At 40.9% G+C, this 20,025-nt stretch overlaps 1 protein-coding gene across 12 annotated transcripts in view; it reads right to left on the reverse strand.

Annotated features, from left to right (window-relative positions):
* kmt2ca (lysine (K)-specific methyltransferase 2Ca) overlaps positions 1-20,025 on the reverse strand; it is a 351,109-nt gene that overhangs the window by 81,917 nt on the left and 249,167 nt on the right. For all 12 annotated transcript variants that reach the window (XR_013499876.1, XM_078232154.1, XM_078232144.1 and 9 more), the window contains 6 exons: positions 10,763-10,900; positions 10,618-10,650; positions 10,410-10,520; positions 4,939-5,086; positions 3,835-4,049; positions 1,850-1,923 (listed from right to left, as the gene is read on the reverse strand). Coding sequence is in view for 11 of the 12 variants with exons in the window: in XM_078232154.1 (XP_078088280.1) it covers positions 1,850-1,923; positions 3,835-4,049; positions 4,939-5,086; positions 10,410-10,520; positions 10,618-10,650; positions 10,763-10,900 (719 nt within the window). In the remaining variant the exon portion in view is untranslated. The remainder of the gene's footprint in view (positions 1-1,849; positions 1,924-3,834; positions 4,050-4,938; positions 5,087-10,409; positions 10,521-10,617; positions 10,651-10,762; positions 10,901-20,025) is intronic.

Genomic DNA, 20,025 nt, shown 5'->3' on the forward strand with positions numbered 1-20,025 from the left:
TTAGCACGACTTTAGTGACAGTTATTGTCGGTGCAGACTCAATGAGCCAAAGGGCTTTTTCTGCACTGTGCAGCTATAACTATGACCATAAGGCCATTAATTTAATCCTGACTGCATGTTATTTCTCCCCATCTAGACAAAATGATTCCCTTACTATTTAAAAAAAATAGTAAGCAGAGGCCTGTTATGACATAGAATTTTGTACCAGAGATAATGGTGAAAGCAGAACACACATGCTTGAAAACAAAGTGGAACATTGTTGAAAAATGAATTTGGGGAAAGAGATTGTATCGCGAAATCTCCCAAAGAGCGAGCACTGAGACATGGAGAGATTACCATAAGCCAAGGGCCACACATGATGTTGATGAAGTGAGCTGTACAAAGATGGATATTGTCACAGTATGAAATGCACATGAAATTGCCAAGTTTGGCAAGTCACAGAATGTCAAGGTGGCCTCAGCTTGACATGGATAAAACAAGAAGGGGGTGTGATGAAATAGATGTGAGGAATGTCATTGCCGCATGCAAAATATGATCCCTCCTTGGAAACATATCGCTTATATCAAGTTCTGTCAAGAAATGTCGGTGTTGCAGGCGAGGTCAGTATTTGCTGCTCTTCCCAAATTGGCCTGAGTGGCTCGGTTGGCCATTTCAGGGGATAGTTAAGAGTCAACTACATTATTATGGGTCTGGAGTGCCATGTAAGACAGATCAGGTAAGGGTGACAGATTTCCTTCCCTAAAGGAGATTAGCGAACCAGATGGGTTTTTGTGACTATCAATGATTGTTTTATGGTCACTATTACTGAGACTAGCTTTTAATTAAGTTAAATTTCATGAGTTGCCATGGTGGGATGTAAACCCATGCCCTCAGAAGATTATTTTGATGAAATAGATGTGAGCAATGTCACTGACACATGCAAAATATGATCCTTCCTGGGAGATATATCAGTTGTATCAGGCTCTGTCAAGAAACGTGGGTGTTGCAGGCAAGGTAAAATGGACTGGATTACTAGTCCAATGACAGTACCACTATGCTACTGTTTCCCATTAAATTTATGCACCAGCACCTATTGTCAAGGATCTTACAAAGGCCAAGGAAAAGGGAGATGAAGCACTCATAGCTTTTTGTCAGATGTACCTACAACACCAAGATGTCAGCTTTCATGATGAAACTGATGCTAAATGAGTGCAAGAGTCCATCTGACGTTTAAATAATTTTGCCTGGTATTGTGGTTGCTATGGTATATTTCTCCCTTAGCAACAGATATGAAAAATAGCAGATTTATGCCATGGAGCACCATAAGACCCAAATGTCCCCAGTAATACAATTACACTACCCATGTTCAAACTTTAGCAATAATGGTGATATGACCATCATTGCTAGTGACAAGAAAGTTCACTGAATTTTGTGGTTTTTGCAATTTTGGAAATTTCTTGGTGACACTCAATTTTCAGACTTGGGAATGTGCAGTTTTTGCTTCAGCTACATTTTTGAAACATAATTCCACTGATATAGGGGTTTCCCAAATAGTGACTATTGAACTCAAAACCTAGACCAGGAAACTGGCTTCGGTCCACGGTCTACATCTTAACCTCTCCATCTGCATTGCAAGCACTTGAAAATTGCAATTATATGCCGTAGTAAAATTATTGCAGTAAAAGAAAGGGCTTTGCTCGCATTAATCTCATCAGACTTGAGAAACTTAAAAGTTGAGGTCCCAATGTGTTATAACTATTAATCAAATAATGCATTTAAACAAGTCATTGCGTTTTAATTTCTTAAGAATCACAAGAATTTCTCAAGAATCATTTGGCAGCCAAAATCATGTCCAGAAAATAATGCTTACCACATAAGGGGCTCTCTCTTGAGAACTTGCCTTCCTCCACAGTTTAGCTATTTGCTTCACTCTGGTAGCCCAATCTGAATGATAAATAGATATAGCATCTGATTTGTGGACTGTAAGTACTTGGTGATTTCCTGAAATATGAGCTTGCATGCAATAAGCAATATAAAAGCCATAAAACCTACCGTCAGGTTCACTTGAGTCTCCACCTTAATAAAACAATGCCATGGCTTGAACTGGCTGCAGAATCTCATTCACACTGTCAACTGGTGATCCAACGCCTGACAAAGTCTGACCTCAGATCACCAGCAAAAGCTGAATTCCACATTCTGAACTGCTCAGTCCAAAATAAAACCTGATCTGGAGTTTGGTTGTGTACCAGCACTAATTTGGAAGCAGCACAATGCAAGTACAGTCAGTAGATTAGCTGCTGTACCGTCTGCCATATATCTTTGAGCAAAATGGAAAAAAAATACAATCTCATGCAACTGACTTATGTAAGATTGAAAAGTATGCTTCTGGAGTTGCCTCAAGGGGCAGCAGTAGAAACAAAACTTTTCACTCTCGCTGCATGGATTCATAGATAAGATTGGATAAAAAAGCGCAGACTTGGTCTGAACAAGGCAAGCCCAGACAACTGATAGAGGCCTTCAAGTCTGTGAAAAGTTACGATAAGGCAAATACTGACAGATTGTTGCATCTGTCTAACCAATGGAAAGAAAATAATCGCAAAAGATTAACGTTAAAGTTAGGAAAACATGTTGAATCCTCCTCTCCTAGGAACAGCCTAACTCAGCACAGGCTGATGGCTGAGCGTAGTACCTTCCTGAACTGTGCGCTCAATATCATACCAGACAGTTAAATGATTTATCTCGTGATCCACTCGGGAGCACTCGCTGTTATCTGTTCATCTAAATGGGCCAGTTTAACAACTATTGATACTATATTTGAGTCACTGTCAATACCGGACCTGAATTAGAGACCAGGTGTTTACTGCCTGGAGGTTCAGTGGAAATAGGCACTTGTCAAAGCTATATCTCACAATCAGAGAACTGTTTGTATTTGCACATGGAGAGATCCATGAACGGGCACATGCATATTGAAGCTTCAAATGATGCTATCTACTTCACATTAAGAACAAATAACTATGATTGTAAAATATATTCTCTCGAAGATAATCGACAAATTTTCCTAAATTGTGCAAGATGGAATACCTTAAAATTATAAATTCAGAAGGACAGTTAAGATATTTTTGAACATGTATATATTAGACCTTATTTTTTGCTATGCAATTCAAAAACTTTCTCCAGCCTGGAATGAGCAGTAAATTTATCATATGAAACAGCCAAATGGTATGCTCTAGAGTCATGTTGCTGCTATTTTTAAAAAGGGTTATTTTCATTAGTGGAGACACTTGCAATTCAGTTTACAGAATCAATACTGCCAAATTTCAAGAGAAAAATCTGTGCAGTAATCTGGTGCAGTGCAAACATTGGCTTAGCAGTTTTCACACTAACCAGAGATGCTGTGAAGACATCAGCACACATCAATACATTTTGATAAACACGTCGGATATTACTGAACTAAATTAATGAATATTCCGATCTATATCTGCCTTAAATCAGTACATCCTAACTCCTATAGAATCAGTTAAAAGACGCGCACTGCCCTCAATGCCACTTACATTCACATGGTTATTATCTATCATAAAATCGGATCAGGCCGCAATACTTTGCAACATGTTCTCAAAACATGTTTTCTGTAAATAAATCAAGTGCAAATTCTTGAACTTCAAGGCAGCACTACAATATGACTAAGAGACAGCTGTTTTTAGGTTAAAATATTTGTAAACAAATCAATAAGTATTTAAATTATTTCATGCCATGTATAATTAGGATAATTAAAATAAAACACAGCATTGTAAAGACTTTCATTTAATGTAAGAGAACACACTGATGTTTCCAGAAATATAATCTGTGTGAAATTACCTGGAAAATCTTCTTTCAGGTTGGGGAAGTTTGTGTTCGTGTACAGAACAGGGGCGACTGTTGCCATCTCTCCCAGAGCTTCTTCTTTCTCCCATTTCAGAGTACTCCGCTGTGTGTAGTTTAGTGTGTCTCCTTCAGCCTCCACAGCAGGAGCAGAGGGAACCCACGGGTTAGGAGGCTCAGTAACAACTTGACTAAACGTATGATTCTTGTCTCTGTTAAATTGATCCAGTTCAAATAGGTGTAATTAAAAGTACTGCCAAATCATCCAATTATAGTTGCGATTGCTAGATACACATACTTAAATAATAGAAGATAAATCTAGAATACATAATATGCAACATATTTGTTAGTTCAATGAAAACTAAATCCTTCATTAGAAAGCTCTGCTGTTTCACAGCAAGTTTCACATACGCACAATCTAAGTGACATGGAAACAATTTAAAGAAGGAGGCCATGTGCCTATGTTGACCAAAAAGAGAGCTCTCCAGCCTAATCCCACTTTCCAGCTCTTGGTCATAGAGTCATTGAGGTTTACAGCATGGAAACATGGTCAGCATGGTCCTTGGCCTTTCAAGCTTATGTGCATTTTCATTATAGTTAACAGCGTTCTACTGTCTGCAATTGGTGTGCACCTCTGATGTCGATCGGTTCTCCCTCTCCCCTGCAATGAACATAAATTGCCACTGACGCTGAGAAATTGGGAACTCTCAACGTGCAGATTGCCGAGGTGTAAACCAAAGCCTGACCAATCTAGGTTTGTTGTGCACTGGATAAAAAAAAACAGGGGGAAACTTTGATCTTATTTAAATTGGCATGTTTGCAAATGGCCAGAATTGCCAAGTTGTGAAATAGCTGTTGTACAGATAGTAATTCTATAATTACATGGAGAAGCAGTTACTTCATAAGATGAATTTTCACAAAACAAAGAAAGGTTTCATTATCAAAATATCTATTTTTGAAAGGAATAGAAGAATGGTTTCTGTGAAATCCATTTCCCACAATTTAAAAAGCATGCCCCTAGGTTAAATTTGCTATTCTTTTTGTCATGTTAAAATACATTAGCAATAAGGCATCCAGTGGGTAATAATGCTGCATACTCACCTGCTGCTATCAGGGAATGGTGACTGAGGGATAGAAGCGTAAGTGCTGGTGAGACATCGTCCACCTCCTGGTGCTAATGATGTTTGTTGCTGTAGATGTGGCCCAATTACTCCATTCATTGCTGGCATCCTGGTAAACCCACCATCTCCTTAATGACATCAAAATAATAGTTATTGACTGTTAAACTATTATTCATGGATTTACACAGTGAGATGTCCTCAAATCTCAAAAGCGCTTTACAAACATTTTTTGGCATTGCAGTCATTGCTGTCATGGGTGTGTGTGTGTGTTGGTGGAGAGAATTACAATTCTTTGGTATCTGCACCTTTTAAGTTCTTAGAATATTCCAAAGTGCTTTATGGTCAATTACTGAAATGCACTCACTATTCTTTGTGTAGAAATGCTTGGTAGTCAATTTGTGAAAAGCAAGGTCCAGTATATATAAATCAGAGGAATCACTAAGTTATGCGTTTTGGTTAGGGCAGCTGAAGCAGAAAGCACTATACTTAGAAAAGTGGCACAAAGACTGCAGAAACTCAAGGCGGATGGCTCACCACCATGTACTCAAGGGCAATAAGGGATGGGGAACAAAAGCTGGTTTTACCAGCAGCGCTCACATCTCATGAATAAATGAGTAAATCTAAGTGGTAGGTTTTCTGCATGTGTGTATGCATGTGTATATGTTACACTCAATTTGTGAACTGCCCATTTCATGAGCTGAGCAAACCCATTGTACAGATCATGAAATAAGTCATTTGACTGCTTATTTCATGAAATTACCAGTTATATGTATGAGTTTTAAAATCTGATTCATGGAATTGTTGCTCAAGCCTGTTGCAGAATAGAACATTATCATGTATTAAACCAATGTAAATCTGGGAAAGCAAGTTTGTCTACAAACTGGTTGGTGGAAGGTTTAAAGTTTAATACAAAGTTTCAAAAGTATCAGTTCACATCTGCCTATTTGACTTTGACGCAGGTGATGGAAGGTATTGAATTCCATGTTACAAGTGAAAATAACATGGTGTTGCTTTTAAAGGCTCCTGTGGCAAGTAACATTTAACAATTCATTTGTGACAAGTTAATCTCTCCTTTGCTGTATCCAGATGAAATTGCAATGGCATTCACACCTCTTGTAGAACTAACATACAAGCAAAGAGATCCTAATAACTAGCATAACCCCTGCAAAAGCTAAAGATGGATAACTGTTTTGAGAGCTGTGCTGTTTTCTGGTCTACTGAACAGAAGGTTATTGCTGTCCTCAAATGTGGGAAAACTGGACAGAAACTCCCAAGAGATAATTATCACATCCTGAAAACTTTTGTGCTTGTATCTCTTGGCGGTGTGGACATGGTCACCAAGAGCAATGGTAAGAGATCATGGGATGTTTGCATACTTTTCAGAAAGTTTCTTGTGAATGTTCTTTTCACCACCAAGGCCAGTTTCGATGTGGGCTTGCTGCATGATGTCTAGGATTGCTTCCTTGGTAGTCATGACAATACAGTCATGACTACAGTTTTTGCTGTATCGTAATCATTGATGATGAATATAAGCTCTATTTGAATGGTTTGGATATAGTACTGGATGAATCATAAAGGGGCAGTCAATAGAATTAAGCACATTATACATTTGTGAATGAAATTTTATCTTTTGTTCATAAAAGTTGGCCATTTCAGGAATTGGGCAAGTTTTCCAATGCCTATTTCATGAATTGGGTGTTTCAAGAAATGGGCAACTTGACTGGCCGTTTCTTCAAATGGGCTGTTTCACAAATTGGATGTAATGTATAAATAAATAAAATGATTGCCAAGTACAATAATGTTGCTCTTATACTTGCCCAATTCAGTGGAATATATGTGGCCAATTGAACAATGCTGATTCTCATAGGGGTAAAGGTATTGCAGTTTTCTCAAACACTTGAGTTTTCCAAGCATGTGTAGATACACATAGGTAAGCATGTCTTGCTTATGGACCTGTGCACATGCAGTGATACTTCCCATTTTAAAACTACTCTCCTTGAATTAAGAACATAAGAAATAGGAGCAGGAGTAGGCCATCTAGCCCCTCGAGCCTGCCCTGCCATTCAATAAGATCATGGCTGATCTGAAGTGGATCAGTTCCACTTACCCGCCTGATCCCTATAACCCCTAATTCCCTTACCGATCAGGAATCCATCTATCCGTGATTTAAACATATTCAACAAGGTAGCCACTTCAGTGGGTAGAGAATTCCAGAGATTCACCACTCTCTGAGAGAAGAAGTTCCTCCTCAACTCTGTCCTAAACTGACCCCCCCTTTATTTTGCGACTGTGCCCTCTAGTTCTAGCTTCCTTTCTAAGTGGAAAGAATCTCTCCACCTCTATCCTATCCAGCCCCTTCATTATCTTATAGGTCTCTATAAGATCCCCCCTCAGCCTTCTAAATTCCAACGAGTACAAACCCAAGCTGCTCAATCTCTCCTCATAATCAACACCCCTCATCTCTGGTATCAACCTTGTGAACCTTCTCTGCACTCCCTCCAAGGCCAATATATCCTTCCGCAAATAGGGGGACCAATACTGCACACAGTATTCCAGCTGCGGCCTCACCAATGCCCTGTACAGATGCCGCAAGACATCTCTGCTTTTATATTCTATCCCCCTTGCGATATAGGCCAACATCCCATTGCCTTCTTGATCACCTGTTGCACCTGCAGACTGGGTTTTTGCGTCTCATGCACAAGGATCCCCAGGTCCCTTTGCACAGCAGCATGTTGCAATTTCTTTCCATTTAGATAATAATCCAATTTGCTATTATTTCCTCCATAGTGAATAACCTTGCATTTGTCAACATTATACTCCATCTGCCAGATCCTCGCCCACTCACTCAGCCTGTCCAAATCTCTCTGCAGACCTTCTACGCCCTCCACACGATTCACTTTTCCACTTATCTTTGTGTCGTCTGCAAACTTTGTTACCCTACACTCAGTCCCCTCCTCCAGATTGTCTATATAAATGGTAAATAGTTGAGGCCCCAGTACCGATCCCTGCAGAATTAGGTGGGATTTTCACTGATGGAGTTCCATTTTTGTTCACATTTTGATATGGTGTGTTCTCGGCCACTATGTTAGACTTCTGTTCTTATTAATGATGCGTATTAGTATCAGAACATATAAATATGTGTGCTAATTTGGGATTTTATTAGGCTATGCTATGACTCAATCTCGAATTTATTAGACTAAGTCAACACTGTCATTTCCTTGTAAATGTCTATTCACTTAGAGTCATCGAGGTTTGCAGCATGGAAACAGGCCCTTCGGCCCAACTTGTCCACGCCGTCCTTTTTTTAAAAAAACCACTAAGCTAATCCCAATTGCCTGCATTTGGCCCATATCCCTCTATACCCATCGTACCCATGTAACCATCTAGATGCTTTTTAAAAGATAAAATTGTACCCGCCTCTACTACTTACCTCTGGCAGCTTATTTCAGACACTCATCACCCACTGTGTGAAAAAATTGTCTCTCTAGACACTTTTGTATCTCTCCCCTCTCGCCTTAAACCTATGCCCTCTAGTTTTAGACTCCTCTACCTTTGGGAAAAGATATTGACTATCTACCTTGTCTATGCTCCTCATTATTTTATAGACCTCTATAAGGTCACCCCTCAACACTCCAGAGAAAAAAGTCCCAGTCTATTCAGCCTCTCCTTATAACTCAATCCATCAAGTCCCGGTAGCATCCTAGTAAATCTTTTCTGCACTCTTTCTAGTTTAATAATATCCTTTCTATAATAGAGTGACCAGAATTGCACACAGTATTCCAAGTGTAGCCTTACCAATGTCTTGTACAACTTCAACAAGACGTCCCAACTCCTGTATTCAACGTTCTGACCGATGAAGCCAAGCATGCCAAATGCCTTCTTCACCACTCTGTCCACCTGTGACTCCACTTTCAAGGAGCTATGAACATGATCTCTAGATCTCTTTGTTCTGTAACTCTCCCCAACACCCTACCATTAACTGAGTAAGTCCTGCCCTGGTTCAATCTACCAAAATGCATCACCTCGCATTTGTCTAAATTAAACTCCATCTGCCATTCGTCAGCCCACTGGCCCAATTGATCAAGATCCCATTGCAATTGGAGATAACTTTCTTCACTGTCCACTATGCCACCAATCTTGGTGTCATATGCAAACTTACTAACCATGCCCCCTATATTCTCATCCAAATCATTAACATAAATGACAAATAACAGTGGGCCCAGCACTGATCCCTGAGGCACACTGCTGGTCACAGGCCTCCAGTTTGAAAAACAACTCTCTACAACCACTCTCTGGCTTCTGTCAAGAGTGCATTTCACTGGCTGTCTTGTCTGGAGACAATACACATCTTTTTAGCCTGTCTTGATGCTCTCTCCACTCACATTGTTTTGTTTCTTAAAGACTTGATTAGTTGTAAGTATTCGCATTCCAACCATTATTCATGTAAATTGAGGTTGTGTCTTTATATGCTCTGTTTGTGAACAGAATTCCCACTCACCTGAAGAAGGGGCTTGCAGCTCCGAAAGCTTGTGTGGCTTTTGCTACCAAATAAACCTGTTGGACTTTAACCTGGTGTTGTTAAACTTCTTTCTGTCAAGAAGCCAATTTTGTATCCATTTAGATACCTCACCCTGGATCCCTGAGATTTAACTTTATGCAACAACTTACCATGCGGTACCTTGTCAAAGGCCTTGCTAAAGTCCATGTGGACAACATCAACTGCACTGCCCTCATCTACCTTCTTGGTCACCCCTTCAAAAAACTCAATTAAATTTGTGAGACATGATTTTCCACTCACAAAGCCATGCTGAATTCACACTTGGTGAATAGGGATCAAGGGATATGGGGTGAAGGCGAGTTCAGGATATTGAATTTGATGATCAGCCATGATCAAAATGAATGGCAGAGCAGGCTCGAAGGGCCAAATGGTTTATTCCTGCTTCCAGTTTCTATGGTACATAAAACTAAATTCTGTGGTAAAAGCATATTTTGATCATTCTGATGGCTCACAAATCCCTCACTGGAACTCAAGTTTGAATTACTTAATCTAAACTTCAAACATTAAAAAAAATATAACATGCAATTGGAATCTTAATTGCCCCTTTGAAATTATAGATCGAAGAGTCAGTGTGAAGAGTTCAACTATATGATCGCTTGATAAATCAAGGGGTAAAACAACATTGATAAAGTTCCATTTTTCTATGACTCAAATATTTCAAGTTTACTAATGTATAATAACATATTAGCTTGCATTACTAGAATGACACTTTTGGGCGATGGTGGAGGAAGAAAAATGACAGCAGACTGAAGCACAACTGAATCTAAATGAAGCAGTAACTAGCACAAATCTGTCAATTTCATTATCATTTTTACTCAAGCTAACAGCAGTAGATGCATGGAGCATTGGGACAATGAAATTGGTAGCAGTACTGTAAGAAAGTTACACCATACCATGGTCAGGTGGAGGCAAAGGAGGCAACGACGGTGGAGGCGGTGGTGCCTGGTTAGCCGAAGGACTTAACACAGCTGTGAATAGATCTTCCACTTCTTTTCCCTCCAGTTCTTTATTTGGAAAACAGAGTTGATAACCTTAGTATGAATTCAACTTGGGTGATATGTAGATTGTTTATTAAACAGCTTAATACTTGAAAGTAAGTACCTGGAATTTTGTACAGCTTACTTAGAATTGTACCTGCACGACAAAATAATTTCAAGTCATTTGTCAAGAAAATTTTCCACAATGTGGCACAAAATAACTGCAGGGTGGGGGTGGGGTGGCGGCGCAGTTGGGGAAAACATCTTACCATCTGAGACGATTTTCTCAAGATCGGGGCTAAGTATTCGGTCCAGTTGCTCCTCGGTCAAAGGTCGGGAACCTTGGCCTCCACTTGACTGGGAAACTATGGTTGGATCCTCTGACATGGGGCCAATGTCCAATCCAGCTAAACAAAATGTTAGTTGTGTTATTTTAACAGAAATCAGTAAATGCAGTGGAAACCTGCACTTTGAGAAGCTGGCAGTACTCATTAGCTGTGTCTTCTAGAGTCAGAATTATTTTTGACTTATTGCCAGTGATTCATTCTAAATAAAACATTCTAGTTTGCCAAAGTCTAGTGCAGATTGTTACTCAGCTAGAAGTGACCCAAATGCTGCAAAGCCTAGAATCATGGAATGTAATATAGCACAGGAGCATGTCAAGCAACAAGTATATGCTATAACATTCCATGATTCATCGCATTGTTGATGTCTTTCCATCATAAGCTGCCTGGTCTAATCCCCCTCTCATGTCTTTTAATAATACTCAATTTCAAGAAACTATTTATGGACTCTGTTTTAACAATGTTTGATAGCAGAGAACTCCAACTTCTATGCAGTGAAAAGAAGTTGTTTGTAATCTCTCCTTTAATTCTTCGTGTGAGTCACTAAAGTTTCTGTCCTTCTGTTCCTGTTTCAATGAACAATCTAATGCTATTCACATTTCAACTAATTGGCAAAAGAGCCAAAGGTGACATGAGGAAGAAGCCTCTGCACGAGTGGTTACTGCCTGATAGGCTGGTGGCTACATGTTCAATAAAAGCCTCCAAAGGGAATTGGATAAATACTTGGAGAAAAAAAATTGCAAAAATATAGGAAAGAGTGAGTCTAACTGGATTTGAAAGAGATGGCGTGGACTTGGTGGGTCGAATGGCTTCATCTGCTCTACTATTTCATGTTTATAACTGCAGAATTTTGAAGACTTCACTCTTTAGTATTGTTTCATTACTGTAATGTTCCATACTGCGAACATCTGAAATGAATCCAAACTACCCCCTCACTACTTTTATATTCTTCATATTGTTATGCACAGGATGAGAGAACGCTGCTGAAATCAGTGTTCCCTTCCCAACTGTCCGCAATCAGTAAGCTTTAGAGAGGAAGATGAGTGCATATTTTTTAACCCGTGTGTGTGGATAATTTGAATTGCCAGCAGCGAGCTTTTTGTGGGTTTAAATAAAGAGGGGAGATTGTTTATTTACGCACTCATCCTGAAATCTAATGCTACAGCACTCGCACACAAAAACAGACTTAAGATAGGTACAGTTGAAGAGAATTGGGCACTTTTAACAGGTTGTAAGCAAAATGATAGTTCATAATTCACATGATTGTCTTGTTCTGGCAAACGCGCATTGCAGGCCTGATGAAGGATAGTTTCTCTGAAGTCATTTTCAGGATTTTTTCCAAGAGATGGACTTTCTGCAGATCACCAAGTTAGTTGCCTGTAGTCTCGTTACCAGTGGGTCAGTTTGCTATATTGGTGGACTCGAAAAGAAACAGGCTTGGCGACCTTACAATATTATAGCCTTGGCTTCTTTTAATGCATAGGTGTTATTCCTTTTCTGCTGCTGCTGTCCCTTACTTTCTGCATGATTGCACGTAAAAGATTACAAAGGGACAAACATGGTTGTCTTACCATGTGACTCTTTCACAACTTGAGTTTTAAATATAGTGGTGTTCTAAGGCTGATGACACACATCTTAGTTTATTGTTTTAACCCACTCATCCTGAGAAGGGTTAAGACGATCACTTCTATGCTTCAAAAAGCCCCATGCAAATCAGGAATGTCTCCTAATGGACGCAGGATGGATGTAGTTGACATTTCTTAATTTGGAATGTATCCTTCTTCCTTGTGGCGCAGTGAGGCAGTTTTTGAATACACAAACCAGGTATTCTCACCCGCAGTGGTCACTTTTGGGGTGGCATGGTGGCACAGTGGTTAGGACTGTTGCTTCACAGCGCCAGGGACCCGAGTTCGATTCCCGGCTTGGGTCACTGTCTGTGTGGAGTATGGCGACTAGGGGAATTTCACAGTAACTTCATTGCAGTGTTAATGTAAGCCTTACTTGTAACTAATAAATACATTTTAACTTTTGCAGCACATTGTCCACTTTATAATGGGAAAATTTATTTCATTGAATAAAATATGTATCTTAGAAGTTGTATATATGTCTACTAGGCACAATAAAGTATGCCATTATTTTAGTCATGTCCCTCATTTGTTAAATGATAATTGTTTTTGTAACTCCATATAAAAATTAACACACAATATACATTCCTATTTCTTTTTTAAAAATTGCTAAATTTGGCCAAGCACAATCTGCCTCAGGAATCTTGCTGACTTTATCTTTTAAACACTCAGTAATTTAATCACGTTATAGACTCCAGATATTTATCAATATCACTACTTGCATTTATATACTATCTTTAACCTAGAAAAGCATCCACACTCCCTTCATAAAAGCATCATCAGACAAATGGAAGAGTGACTAAAAGAGTTGAGCATTAGTATACATATACTTTAGTTTGGATTGCTTTGATTTTCCAAAACTTCCTTTGCTTTCCCCACTTAATATTTTTAAAATTGCTTTCTCCTACTTACCTTTTTGAACTCTTCCGTCTGTTTATCTACACAGCTGCCTTCTTTCCCCCTTTTGTTTCTCATTTTGTTCACTTTCAGACAGCAGTCATTCAGGATCTTGTCCTTCACATGTCCTCTTTATTTCATTACCTGTCCCATCACCACTCTCAGCATGGTATAGTTCCTGCTCTGTCCAAGACCGCAAGAAACTACAAAAGGGTCATGAACGAAGCCCAGTCCATCATGCAAACCAGCCTCCCATCCATTGACACTGTCTACATTTCCTGCTGCCTCTGAAAAGCAGCCAGAATAATTAAGGTCTCCACGCACCCCGGACATTCTCTCTTCCACCTTTTTCTGTTAGGAAAAAGTCTGAGGTCACTTACCAACCTACTCAAGAAAAGCTTCTTCCCTGCTGCCTTCAGATTTCTGAATGGACCAACTCATAATTAACTGATCTTTCTCTATTCCCTAACTATGAATGTAACACTATATTCTGCATCCTCTCCCTTCCTTCTCTATGAATGGTATGCTTTGTCTCCATGGCTTGCAAGAAACAACACTTTTCACTGTATACTAATACATGACAATAAATCAAATTAAATCACTCCCATTGACCTTGCACCATACTGCCAGATCTGAACATTTCCTGCATTTTCAATTGTTATTTAAGATTTCTGCAGTATTTTGTTTTTGTATTAAGTGCTTAATTCACTGCCACAGTTCTTCCAGGAACTCTGCTCTTCTCTCCAACAGGATTTCTTTTTCTCTCCTCTGCCTTGTTCGTTTCTATTTTCCTTCTTTTGTCAAAGCTGGTTTTCAGTCATATCTGCTTCCTTCACAACCATCTCTGGCTCCAATTTATGTTCATTCTATCGCAAACTGAAATCCCATCCTTCACGTTTTGGATCCACCACAATTATAGTTAACTCTCAGATATTCCGCTGTTCCAGCTGCATCCTCAAATCCACACACACCATGCGTCGCAACATGCACACCATCCCAAAGCTATCCTGGTCCACAGTTTTATTTCATCTTCACCTCAATCAGCGATTTAACAAGAAAGTTTAATCTTCATTTCAGATATAAAGAACAAAGAACAATACAGCACAGGAACAGGCCCTTCGGCCCTCCAAGCCCACACCGCTCCCTGGTCCGAACTAGACCAATCTTTTGTATCCCTCCATTCCCACTCCATTCATGTGGCTATCGAGATAAGTCTTAAACGTTCCCAGTGTGTCCGCCTCCACCACCTTGCCCGGCAGCGCATTCCAGGCCCCCACCACCCTCTGTGTAAAATACGTCCTTCTGATATCCGTGTTAAACCTCCCCCCCTCACCTTGAACCTATGACCCCTCGTGAACGTCACCACCGACCTGGGAAAAAGCTTCCCACTGTTCACCCTATCTATGCCTTTCATAATTTTATACACCTCTATTAAGTCACCCCTCATCCTCCGTCTTTCCAGTGAGAACAACCCCAGTTTACCCAATGGCAGCACGGTAGCACAGTGGTTAGCACTGCTGCTTCACAGCTCCAGAGACCTGGGTTCGATTCCCGGCTTAGGTCACTGTCTGTGTGGAGTTTGCACATTCTCCTCGTGTTTGCGTGGGTTTCCTCCGGGCGCTCCGGTTTCCTCCCACAGTCTAAAGATGTGCGGGTTAGGTTGATTGGCCGTGCTAAAAAAAAAATAGCCCTTCGTGTCCTGAGATGCATAGGTTAGAGGGATTAGTGGGTAAATATGTAGGGATTTGGGGATAGGGCCTGGGTGGGATTGTGGTCGGTGCAGACTCAATGGGCCGAATGGCCTCTTTCTGTACTGTAGGGTTTCTATGATTTCTATGAATCTCTCCTCATAACTAAGCCCTTCCATACCAGGCAACATCCTGGTAAACCTCCTTTGCACTCTCTCCAAAGCCTCCACGTCCTTCTGGTAGTGTGGCGACCAGAACTGGGCGCAGTATTCCAAATGCGGCCGAACCAACGTTCTATACAACTGCAACATCAGACCCCAACTTTTATACTCTATGCCCCGTCCTATAAAGGCAAGCATGCCATATGCCTTCTTCACTACCTTCTCCACCTGAGACGTTACCTTCAAGGATCTGTGGACTTGCACACCCAGGTCCCTCTGCGTATCTACACCCTTTATGGTATAGCTCCCCCCTATGTTAGTTCTACCAAAATGCATCACTTCGCATTTATCTGGATTGAACTCCATCTGCCATTTCTTTGCCCAAATTTCCAGCCTATCTATATCCTTCTGTAGCCTCTGACAATGTTCCTCACTATCTGCAAGTCCAGCCATTTTTGTGTCGTCCGCAAACTTACTGATCACCCCAGTTACACCTTCTTCCAGATCGTTTATATAAATCACAAACAGCAGAGGTCCCAATACAGAGCCCTGCGGAACACCACTAGTCACAGGCATCCAGCCGGAAAAAATATGAAGGATTGCAAGATTTAACAATTCATGGGTACCAACACACCTCTGAATCCTTCTTCCCCTTCACTTTGACCCCATTCCTTCTCCCAATCTCAGCCCTTGCCATGTATTCACAATACCCTCTGACCTTGAATGGTCAATCCTCAGTAAAGGCTTTAGCTTTATTTTTTAATTAAGTTTGTCACTATGCTGAGCTCTACTTCCTGCCATTCACACCTCCTCTAGACTCTTTTGCTTTTTTGCTTATCCCATTACCACTTCCTTTGGTCATGTACCAATGAAATTTTTTATCATTTATTCTCGCCTGCCCTCCACCCTATCACAGGCCTTCGTTTTATCCTTCTTCCCCCTCTCTTCTCCTTTACATGCAGAAAACCAATTGTATTTCTAACTTGTTTCATGTCTGATAGCCCTGAAATGTTAATTTTCTCTCCATATTTTCTGCTATGGCTTGTGTCTTTCCAGTATTTTCCTTTCGTTTAAAGCATTCCTCACAGCTCTTGTTATCCTCTCTTCAAGAGTATTGGGCCCCATGATAGAACATAGAAGAACATAGATAAAATACAGCACAAACAGGCCCTTCGGCCCACAAGTTGCGCCGGTCATGTCCCTACCTACCTAGGCTTATATATAGGCTTACCTATAACCCTCAATCCTATTAAGTCCCATGTACTCATCCAGAAGTCTCTTAAAAGACCCTATCGAGTTTGCCTCCACCACCACTGACGGCAGCCGTTTCCACACACCCACCACCCGCTGAGTGAAAAACTTACTCCTGACATCTCCTCTGTACCTACACCCCAGCACCTTAAACCTGTGTTCTCCCGTAGCAGCCATTTCAGCCCTGGGAAAAAGCCTCCGAGAATCCACCCGATCTGTACCTCTCAACATCTTGTACACCTCTATCAGGTCACCTCTCATCCTTTGTCTCTCCAAGGAGAAAAGACCGAGCTCCCTCAGCCTATCCTCATAAGGCATGCCAACCAATCCAGGCAACATCCTTTTAAATCTTCTCTGCACCCTTTCAATCATTTCCGCATCCCTCCTGTAATGAGGCGACCAGAACTGAGCACAGCACTCCAAGCTGCATCATTATCTCCCGACTCCTAAACTCAATCCCTCGATTGATGAAGGCCAGCACACCATACACCTTCTTAACCACCTCCTCTACCTGCGAGGCCGATTTAAGAGTCCTATGGACCCGGACCCCAAGGTCCTTCTGATCCTCTACACTGCTAAGAGTCTTACCCTTGATATTATACTCCTTCATCCCATTTGACCTGCCAAAATGGACCACTACACATTTATCCGGGTTGAAGTCCATCTGCCACTTCTCCGCTCAGTCTCGCATCCTATCTATGTCATGCTGCAGCTTCGGACATCCCTCCAACCTACCCACAACACCACCAACAACTTTCGTGTCGTCGGCAAACTTACGAGACCCATCCCTCACTTCCTCATCCAGGTCATTTATGAATATGACAAACAGCAAGGGTCCCAGAACAGATCCCTGGGACACTCCACTGGTGACCCAACTCCATTCAGAAAAAGACCTATCTACAGCCACTCTCTGCCTTCTGCAGGCAAGCCAGTTCTGAATCCACAAGGCAACAGCCCCTTGGATCTCATGCCCTCTCACTTTCTCGAGAAGTCTTGCATGGGGGACCTTATCGAACACCTTGCTGAAGTCCATGTAAACCACATCTACCGCTTTTCCTTCGTCAATGTGTTTAGTCACATTTTCAAAGAACTCCACCAGGCTCGCAAGGCACGATTTGCCTTTGACAAAGCAGTGCTGACTACTTTTGAGCATACTAAACTTCTCTAAATGTTCATAAATCCTGTCCCTCAGGATCTTCTCCATCAACTTACCAACCACTGAGGTTAGACTCACCGGTCGGTAATTTCCTGGGCCGTCCCTATTCCCTTTCTTGAATATAGTAACCTCATCCGCAATCCTCCGGAACCTCTCCCGTCTCCATCGACGACGCAAAGATCATCGCCAGAGGCTCTGCAATCTCTTTCCTCGCCTCTCACAGTAACCTGGGGTACATCCTATCCGGTCCTGGCGACTTATCTATCTTGATGCCATTCAAAATTTCCAGCACATCCTCTTTCTTAATGTCCACGTACTCAATCTTTTCAGTCCGCCTCAATCCTGTAGTACAACCACCCAGGTCTTTTTCCACCGTGAATACCGAGGTAAAATATTCATTAAGCACCTCTGCTATTTCTTCCGGTTCTGTACAGACTCTCTCTCCTTCACATTTTATAGGTCCTATTCCTTCAGATCTCATCCTTTTACTCTTCACATATTTATAGAACGCCTTAGGGTTCTCCTTAATCTTACCTGCCAAGGCCTTCTCGTGACCCCTTCTGGCTCTCCTAATTTCTTTCTTAAGTCCCTTAATGATGTTCAGAATCTATATCATACCCATGGAAATGCATTGGTAATTGAAGCTCTATGTTAATGCAGGAGAGAGGTAGTGAGGTTGCAAGGTTTAAGGAGGGAATTACACAATGTAGTTTAGAGACAGCTGAAGACTTGGCTCGGCAGCCATAGAAGAGGCTCGAGAAAATTGGGGCGCACAAGAGTTCACTGAACATTGTAGGGCAGGCAATGGTGACAAGAGACTGGGAGGATACAGAGTTATCCATCCAAGCTCGCAGATGACTACTTGAGGAATGGAATGGTTTGGAGTAGGAACTTACGAATGGACATAAGTAAACTGAGTGGGCAAAAGTAAGACAGGTAGAATTCGGTCTGAAGGAGTGTGAGGTGGCAATTTGTCTGCAGTTCAAGGGCAATTTGTCAGAAGTTCTAATGCTCCACAGTGAAGCAGTTGCTTTATTATTTACTTTTATCTCAAGTCTACTGTATTTACACATTATTATTTAGCTCAATGGTTGGTGCACCAAATGCACTTATTTAGATCATTAAGATGAGAATGATAACAAGAGTAAGAAATAAGACTAAGAAATATAAGCTATTGATCCAACTAGGAAGTCACGGTTCCTCTTTAAACATTGAGCCTCCTCTTGCCACGACATTATTTCTCCTATCTTTAACAGCAAAGCTGATGACATTAGAAAGTGTATATCCCTAAGAACCAAGGAGGTTTCAGTCTTGTTGATAATCAGGCACGGTGATAAGAAGCACACATGCATATCTTATTATTTCTCCCCTCTTCCAGTTTTTTAGTTAGTCTGAATATCTTCTTTGAAACCATCTCCTGTAATGACCCAAATCATGTTTGAGTGAGGCATCTCATGGCAGATGCCTTTAATTAGACATTTTCCTGTACCCTTCAAAATGTTTTGTGCCTATTTTGTTCAAAGTCGACAGGAGCATGAGGAAGGCAATGGGGACTGGAGTAAGTGACAGGAACAACATTGTCTCCCCTCAATGAGATTTAAGGACTGAGGAAGAAACAGAGGAATGAAGTTGAAAGAGGGTGAATTAAAGTCAAATCAGGCATAGGAAGTAAAAAAGGAAAAATGGCTTAACAAGAGAAAAAGGCAAAGGAAAATAAAGTAAACTTAATGAATTTAGAATTTACAAAACCTCAAAACAATTTGTAGGAATGAGGTTGAATAACTTGTTCCCTTTCCTGGTCAGACAGGTTGATTGGCATTGCAGTATTAATTATCATGTGGGTAAAAGGTTAGTTACACTCTTAATCACCAATCCGAACTTTGTGTGGCAATCTTAATGGGCATTTAATGCATAACCAGCACGTTCTTAAAAATAACAGGAAGACTAAGGCAAGATTCAGTTTGTGAAAAGCCAATGGTGTATACTGACCAGCAAGTTCTGGAGATTCACAACTCATGGTGTATCTTTTAATCCCCTGGACCAGCTGGCTAATTTGGGAATTAATGACGTGACCTGTTATCCTAGAGCCAGAGTATCTTCAATAACCTCCCGCCTGATCTAATGCATCTTTAGAGGCCTCAACACTGCTCATCCCAGTTATAGAACATAGAACATTACAGCGCAGTACAGGCTCTCGATGTTGTGCCGACCAGTGAAACCAATCTAAAGCCCATCTAACGTACACTATTCCAATATCTTCCATATGTTTATCCAATGACCATTTAAATGCCCTTAATGTCCACTACTGTTGCAGGCAGGGCATTCCACGTCCTTACTACTCTCTGAGTAAAGAACCTATCTCTGACATCTGTCCTATATCTATCACAAATAGGTATATCTAGTTTGAGTG

Source organism: Mustelus asterias, chromosome 2, assembly GCF_964213995.1.
Source record: "Mustelus asterias chromosome 2, sMusAst1.hap1.1, whole genome shotgun sequence".
NCBI lineage: Eukaryota > Metazoa > Chordata > Chondrichthyes > Carcharhiniformes > Triakidae > Mustelus > Mustelus asterias.